This window comes from Pseudophryne corroboree, chromosome 2 (assembly GCF_028390025.1).
Source record: "Pseudophryne corroboree isolate aPseCor3 chromosome 2, aPseCor3.hap2, whole genome shotgun sequence".
Taxonomy (NCBI): Eukaryota; Metazoa; Chordata; class Amphibia; order Anura; family Myobatrachidae; genus Pseudophryne; species Pseudophryne corroboree.
In genome coordinates, this window is record NC_086445.1 from 512,996,339 (window position 1) to 513,005,059 (window position 8,721).

The 8,721-nt window shown below is 45.2% G+C and overlaps 1 protein-coding gene across 8 annotated transcripts in view; it reads left to right on the top strand.

Moving 5' to 3' along the window:
- LOC135032268 (CYFIP-related Rac1 interactor A-like) overlaps positions 1-6,458 on the top strand; it is a 144,383-nt gene extending 137,925 nt beyond the window's left edge. For all 8 annotated transcript variants that reach the window (XM_063954073.1, XM_063954074.1, XM_063954080.1 and 5 more), the window contains one exon: positions 5,474-6,458. In XM_063954073.1, the coding sequence (XP_063810143.1) occupies positions 5,474-5,537 (64 nt within the window). In that variant the 3' untranslated portion in view covers positions 5,538-6,458. The remainder of the gene's footprint in view (positions 1-5,473) is intronic.
- Positions 6,459-8,721: the final 2,263 nt, after the last annotated feature.

An 8,721-nucleotide genomic window follows, 5' to 3' on the forward strand; every position in this document is an offset into this window, starting at 1 on the left:
CCATGGGGAATAGCGGCTCCGCAGGAGACAGGGCACAAAAGTAAAGCTTTCCGATCAGGTGGTGTGCACTGGCTCCTCCCCCTATGACCCTCCTCCAAGCCAGTTAGGTACTGTGCCCGGACGAGCGTACACAATAAGGGAGGAATTTTGAATCCCGGGTAAGACTCATACCAGCCACACCAATCACACCGTACAACTTGTGATCTAAACCCAGTTAACAGTATGATAACAGCGGAGCCTCTGAAAAGATGGCTCACAACAATAATAACCCGATTTTTGTAACTATTTACAAGTATTGCAGATAATCCGCACTTGGGATGGGCGCCCAGCATCCACTACGGACTCCGAGAAATAGAATTATCGGTAAGTAAATTCTTATTTTCTCTATCGTCCTAGTGGATGCTGGGGTTCCTGAAAGGACCATGGGGATTATACCAAAGCTCCCAAACGGGCGGGAGAGTGCGGATGACTCTGCAGCACCGAATGAGAGAACTCCAGGTCCTCCTTAGCCAGGGTATCAAATTTGTAGAATTTAGCAAACGTGTTTGCCCCTGACCAAGTAGCTGCTCGGCAAAGTTGTAAAGCCGAGACCCCTCGGGCAGCCGCCCAAGATGAGCCCACCTTCCTTGTGGAATGGGCATTTACATATTTTGGCTGTGGCAGGCCTGCCACAGAATGTATTACACATCCAACTAGCAATAGTCTGCTTAGAAGCAAGAGCACCCAGTTTGTTGGGTGCATACAGGATAACAGCAAGTCAGTTTTCCTGACTCCAGCCGTCCTGGAACATATTTTCAGGGCCCTGACAACATCTAGCAACTTGGAGTCCTCCAAGTCCCTAGTAGGTGCAAGGCACCACAATAAGCTGGTTCAGGTGAAACACTGACACCACCTTAGGGAGAGAACTGGGGACGAGTCCGCAGCTCTGCCCTGTCCGAATGGACAAACAGATATGGGCTTTTTTGAGAAAAAACCACCAATTTGACACTCGCCTGGTCCAGGCCAGGGCCAAGAGCATGGTCACTTTTCATGTGAGATGCTTCAAATCCACAGATTTGACTGGTTTTAAACCAATGTGATTTGAGGAATCCCAGAACTACGTTGAGATCCCACAGTGCCACTGGAGGCACAAAAGGGGGTTGTATATGCAATACTCCCTTGACAAACTTCTGGACTTCAGGAACTGAAGCCAATTCTTTCTGGAAGAAAATCGACAGGGCCGAAATTTGAACCTTAATGGACCCCAATTTGAGGCCCATAGACACTCCTGTTTGCAGGAAATGCAGGAAACGACCGAGTTGAAATTTCTTTGTGGGGCCTTCCTGGCCTCACACCACGCAACATATTTTCGCCACATGTGGTGATAATGTTGTGCGGTCACCTCCTTTCTGGCTTTGACCAGGGTAGGAATGACCTCTTCCGGAATGCCTTTTTCCCTTAGGATCCGGCTTTCCACCGCCATGCCGACAAACGCAGCTGCGGTAAGTCTTGGAACAGACATGGTACTTGCTGAAGCAAGTCCCTTCTTAGCGGCAGAGGCCATAAGACCTCTGTAAGCATCTCTTGAAGTTCCGGGTACCAAGTCCTTCTTGGCCAATCCGGAGCCATGAGTATAGTTCTTACTCCTCTACGTCTTATAATTCTCAGCACCTTAGGTATGAGAAGCAGAGGAGGGAACACATACACCGACTGGTACACCCACGGTGTTACCAGAACGTCCACAGCTATTGCCTGAGGGTCTCTTGACCTGGCGCAATACCTGTCCCGTTTTTTGTTCAGACGGGACGCCCTCATGTCCACCTTTGGTATTTCCCAACGGTTTACAATCATGTGGAAAAAACTTCCAGATGAAGTTTCCACTCTCCCGGGTGGAGGTCGTGCCTGCTGAGGAAGTCTGCTTCCCAGTTTCCATTCCCGGGATGAAACACTGCTGACAGTGCTATCACATGATTTTCCGCCCAGCGAAAAGTCCTTGCAGTTTTTGCCATTGCCCTCCTGCTTCTTGTGTCGCCCTGTCTGTTTACGTGGGCGACTGCCGTGATGTTTTTCCCACTGGATCAATACCGGCTGACCTTGAAGCAGAGGTCTTGCTAAGCTTAGAGCATTATAAATTTACCCTTAGCTCCAGTATATTTATGTGTAGAAAAGTCTCCAGACTTGATCACACTCCCTGGAAATTTTTTCCTTGTGTGACTGCTCCCCAGCCTCTCGGGCTGGGCTCCGTGGTCACCAGCATCCAATCCTGAATGCCGAATCTGCGGCCCTCTAGAAGATGAGCACTCTATAACCACCACAGGAGAGACACCCTTGTCCTTGGATATAGGGTTATCCGCTGATGCATCTGAAGATGCGATCCGGACCATTTGTCCAGCAGATCCCACTGAAAAGTTCTTGCGTGAAATCTGCCGAATGGAATTGCTTCGTAGGAAGCCACCATTTTTACCAGGACCCTTGTGCAATGATGCACTGTTTTTAGGAGGTTCCTGACTAGCTCGGATAACTCCCTGGCTTTCTCTTCCGGGAGAAACACCTTTTTCTGGACTGTGTCCAGAATCATCCCTAGGCACAGCAGACGTGTCGTCGGGATCAGCTGCGATTTTGGAATATTTAGAATCCACCCGTGCTGTTGTAGCAGTATCCGAGATAGTGCTACTCCGACCTCCAACTGTTCCCTGGACTATGCCCTTATCAGGAGATCGTCCAAGTAAGGGATAATTAAGACGCCTTTTCTTCGAAGAAGAATCATCATTTCGGCCATTACCTTGGTAAAGACCCGGGGTGCCGTGGACAATCCAAACGGCAGCGTCTGAAACTGATAGTGACAGTTCTGCACCACGAACCTGAGGTACCCTTAGTGAGAAGGGCAAATTTGGGACATAGAGGTAAGCATCCCTGATGTCCCGGGACACTATATAGTCCCCTTCTTCCTGGTTCGTTATCACTGTTCTGAGTGACTCCATCTTGATTTGAACCTAGCCTTCTGGCTTCAGTACCACAATATAGTGTGGAATAATACCCCTTTTCTTGTAGTAGGAGGGGTAATTTTATTATCACCTGCTGGGAATACAGCTTGTGAATTTTTTCCCATACTGCCTCCTTGTCGGAGGGAGACCTTGGTAAAGCAGACTTCAGGAGCCTGCGAAGGGGAAACGTCTCGACATTCCAATCTGTACCCCTGGGATACTACTTGTAGGATCCAGGGGTCCTGTACGGTCTCAGCGCCATGCTGAGAACTTGTCAGAAGCGGTGGAACGCTTCTGTTCCTGGGAATGGGCTGCCTGCTGCAGTCTTCTTCCCTTTCCTCTATCCCTGGGCAGATATGATCTTATAGGGACGAGAGGACTAAGGCTGAAAAGACGGTGTCTTTTTCTGCAGAGATGTGACTTAGGGTAAAAAACGGTGGATTTTCCAGCAGTTGCCGTGGCCACCAGGTCCGATGGACCGACCCCAAATAACTCCTCTTCCTTTATACGGCAATACACCTTTGTGCCGTTTGGAATCTGCATCACCTGACCACTGTCGTGTCCATAACATCTTCTGGCAGTTATGGACATCGCATTTACTCCTGATGCCAGAGTGCAAATATCCCTCTGTGCATCTCACATATATAGAAATGCATCCTTTAAATGCTCTATAGTCAATAAAATACTGTCCCTGTCAAGGGTATCAATATTTTTAGTCAGGGAATCCGACCAAGCCACCCCAGCTCTGCACATCCAGGCTGAGGCGATCGCTGGTCGCAGTATAACACCAGTATGTGTGTATATACTTTTTATGATATTTTCCAGCCTCCTGTCAGCTGGTCCTTGAGGACGGCCCTATCTATAGACGGTACCGCCACTTGTTTTGATAAGCGTGTGAGCGCCTTATCCACCTTAAGGGGTGTTTCCCAACGCGCCCTAACTTCTGGCGGGAAAGGGTATACCGCCCATAATTTTCTATCGGGGGGAACCCACGCATCATCACACACTTTATTTAATTTATCTGATTCAGGAAAAACTATGGTAGTTTTTTCACATCCCACATAATACCCTCTTTTGTGGTACTTGTAGTATCAGAAATATGTAACACCTCCTTCATTGCCTTTAACGTGTGGCCCTAATAAGGAATACGTTTGTTTATTCACCGTCGACACTGGATTCAGTGTCCCTGTCTGTGTCTGTGTCGACCGACTAAAGTAAACGGGCGTTTTAAAACCCCTGACGGTGTTTTTGAGACGTCTGGACCGGTACTAATTGTTTGTCGGCCGTCTCATGTCGTCAACCGACCTTGCAGCGTGTTGACATTATCACGTAATTTCCTAAATAAGCCATCCATTCCGGTGTCGACTCCCTAGAGAGTGACATCACCATTACAGGCAATTGCTCCGCCTCCTCACCAACATCGTCCTTCTACATGTCGACACACACGTACCGACACACAGCACACACACAGGGAATGCTCTGATAGAGGACAGGACCCACTAGCCCTTTGGAGAGACAGAGGGAGAGTTTGCCAGCACACACCAAAAACGCTATAATTATATAGGGACAACCTTATATAAGTGTTTTCCCTTATAGCATCTTAATATATAAGCATATCGCCAAATTAGTGCCCCCCCCTCTCTGTTTTAACCCTGTTTCTGTAGTGCAGTGCAGGGGAGAGCCTGGGAGCCTTCCCTCCAGCCTTTCTGTGAGGGAAAATGGCGCTGTGTGCTGAGGAGATAGGCCCTGCCCCTTTTTCGGCGGCCTCGTCTCCCGCTCTTAACGGATTCTGGCAGGGGTTAAATATCTCCATATAGCCTCCGGAGGCTATATGTGAGGTATTTTTAGCCAAAATAGGTATTCATTTGCCTCCCAGGGCGCCCCCCTCCCAGCGCCCTGCACCCTCAGTGACTGCCGTGTGAAGTGTGCTGAGAGGAAAATGGCGCACAGCTGCAGTGCTGTGCGCTACCTTTAGAAGACTGAGGAGTCTTCTGCCGCCGATTCTGGACCTCTTCTTACTTCAGCATCTGCAAGGGGGCCGGCGGCAAGGCTCCGGTGACCATCCAGGCTGTACCTGTGATCGTCCCTCTGGAGCTGATGTCCAGTAGCCAAGAAGCCAATCCATCCTGCACGCAGGTGAGTTCACTTCTTCTCCCCTAAGTCCCTCGTTGCAGTGATCCTGTTGCCAGCACGACTCACTGTAAAATAAAAAACCTAAGCTAAACTTTTCTAAGCAGCTCTTTAGGAGAGCCACCTAGATTGCACCCTTCTCGGCCGGGCACAAAAATCTAACTGGCTTGGAGGAGGGTCATAGGGGGAGGAGCCAGTGCACACCACCTGATCGGAAAGCTTTACTTTTGTGCCCTGTCTCCTGCGGAGCCGCTATTCCCCATGGTCCTTTCAGGAACCCCAGCATCCACTAGGACGATAGAGAAAGTGTGTTATATAATAGCGTAGATAGGAGCAATAATGGCAGCATGCTCAGTAACACCATCTCTGCTTTGTTTCAGATATACAACCCGTCACCTCCATGATGACACCACGTCCAAGCAGATCAGAGCTCTTCTCCAATGAGTTACCATCAGTGTGTCCCCAATACCATAACTGTGTGAGACAGAAGACTAGGCCGCTGTGTCTAATAGAGTGGGTGCCTTGATTCTGCAATGCATATTCCAATTACTTGCTGTAGCAACAGTTTTACATATCACTGTGCAACAGATTTACAGCGATTCTTATGCACATAACGTCCATGCTGCGTCTGCAAAGGGTTATGTGCATGCGAGGGATCAGCAAGTTTCACTGCTCTGTAAAGATCCAGGTATATTATTGGTGTACACAGCCTCATAAAGTAACTACTCCTCTATATTACTCCATTACAGAGTTATATGTGTGTTCAGCGTTGTCCTTCAGCTTCCCGTGTATATTACATCTCTGCAGGGTCTGCTTATCATCCTGCTCCCACCCAATAAGATGCCCCTCTTGTGACAGATCTAGCACTAATATTGCCATTGACAACGACAGTTCAAAGATGATAGCCATGAATGAATCTGTTCAATAGGCCAAGAATAGAGGTGTACGAGTGCTGGACACACATTATTATAAATAGCGCTGTATGAACAGATGTTTATATACTCTTACAAGCACATTGTGTCCAGTGCTTACATTATAATACTGGATATGCAGGTTGGTGACAGTGCTCATCTATAAACCTGGCTGTAACTCAACCAAATACAAATATGCACAAACATCCATCAGCAGGTAGTATAGTTGATTATGCCATCACTCAGCCTGGTGTAACATATATGTGTCTGTATAATGTCATACAATGTGGTGTGCCCATAGCGGAGATGTTACATTAGGAGAATGAATGATACATGGAATCTGTACATGGGCTCTGACTGGAATCAGTATTTTAAGAGACACCTTATCATTAAGTTGTCTCTGCAATTATTCCTCTTATAAATCTGTGTCAATAAAACTTCCTGTTCTGATTAACATCTGTTGAAATTCATACTCTGCTCATCTTCCAGGCAAGCCTTGATAAAATGTCAGTCCCAAGACCAGCAGGGGGCAGCATAACATGTAGAATATGTAAAATGGCATTCTCTGTAGAGTATTTGGTATGTAAAAGGTGTTTTGGGCGCTACACGAAGCCAACTTCCAATTTCTGACTTACATTCAGTTCTGAACCTTTATAAATGGTTACCTGCTTTATGAGGAAGAGATATTATTTAGCAGTTCACAAACAACTTTTTGCTGGATTTATTTCAATTGGGCTTAATATAGTATATTATACATCATTCTAATTTGACATGCCTGCTACTGTACATGATACTATTTCCCTAAAACATTTAAATTCTAATGTCAAACATACTGTAGCCATCCAAATCCACAAACATGGACTTCTTCCTATAATGAAACACAAATTCAAAAGTAATTTTCTATGTAAAGACTCCTTATCAGGGGCGAATCTACTGTGAAACTAATGAAGCTTAAGCTTCAGGGCCCCTCATCTCAGAGGGGCCCTGAGGTAAATTTTTTGCAATTAGTGAATTTTTCAACAAACTCGATGGAGTTTTTTTAAGTGTGTGTTATTAAAATAAGGTTATTTTAGTGATCGAATCATCACTCATCTAGCTTGTGCATTTTAGCAACAAAAATCAGATTTTCACCTCTTGATTTCATGTACTGTATGGCTATAGCTCATCACCAATAACACCATGCCAACCAGGCTTCTAGTACAGCATGGCTATTACAGCTTGGATGCGCATCACATAGTATTGTGGGAGCTGCTGGAAGTTGTAGTCTAGCTCTTTGATTTGTGCTCTGTAAATAATGTGAAACGTGTATCAGTTTTAAACTACGAATCCCGACAGCTTGCAGAACTTCTCTTTGTGACATTCCCAGGAATGGCGGAGCCTGAGAGGGCCCGCCCTAGGAAGGGAGCAATGCAAGGTGAGAAGGAGTACAGGACAAGGAGGTGTCTTATAAGGTAATTTTGCTGGCGCTGAGTGGTGCATGCTGTCCTCCAAGGGCAGCAAGGCCCTTTGGACGTAGTTGGATGTTGACCTATTGTTGATGATTACGAAGGGGCCCCCATACAGTTCAAGCTTCAGGGCCTCAAAAATGTAGGCCCGCCACTTCTCCTTAGTATGCATTGGCGGATTAACAGTCCCAATAGCCCTGAACAATCATTTCTATGGGATACTGCATACCACACGCTTTTGTCATGCCTGATCGCCCATAAAACACTAATTTTTATACACTCAGTAAAATGAAAGGGTAAAAATATTCGAATACATTACACAGCACCCCTCACTCCAAGAGCGTCCTCTTATTATTTAACACAACAAACTTCACACAATAAATCACAAGAATATTTAACTGAAATATAAATAACTACTTGTGCCAAACAAAAATAACCTCCTACATCACCTGATGCTGGTAAAGTGCAGCATCAGCGATGCAGAAGATTGAAAGTAAGATGATAGGGAGGGGAGGATGTTAGTAAAGACATTTAATGATTTCAGTAAGAAGACGAAATACAGCAGGAGCCAAAAGGTGTACATAAAATAAATTATATACATCTCAGTCAACTAACTTATTCCTGAACTTTAGAATATAGTTTATTAATCGTTAAACAGTAAAGTTTTATACCAGTGCGCACTGTGCAGATGTGTGCTAGTAAAATAAATTTAAAAAAAATTAAAAAAACAACTAATCAGGTCTACAGCCTGATTCTGATTCGGAAGTAAAGCATAAAAAAAATATGCAAGCAATTGTATACACCTGGGCAAAACCATGCTGCACTGCAGGTATGGCAGATGTAACGTGCAGAGAGATTTAGATTTGGGTGGGGTGTCCAAACTGAACTCTAAATTGCAGTGTAAACAAAACGCAAACTAACAATTGTGGGCTACATGCAAACGTAGTGAGCATTTATCATGCACAGAAAAAATATAAATGCATTGCAACATGGTTTGTTCCAGATACAAAGTTACTTGCTTTTTTTGCTTTACTTCCAAATCAGAATCAGTCCCTTATTTTAGTGTTCTCTGTATAAATCTGGCAAAACATAAAAAAACTAAAAAACATTCTGTCATTATTGTAAAGGCAAAAAAAAAAAAAAAAGATATATTTCAGATTTGTCTTACTGAATAAGGAAAAGTTTTCAGCTTGATGTTTGGTACCAAAGATACCCCATTTAGTCAGCCTGATAACCTGTCAAAAATACTGTATAACACATAAAATGGGAAAA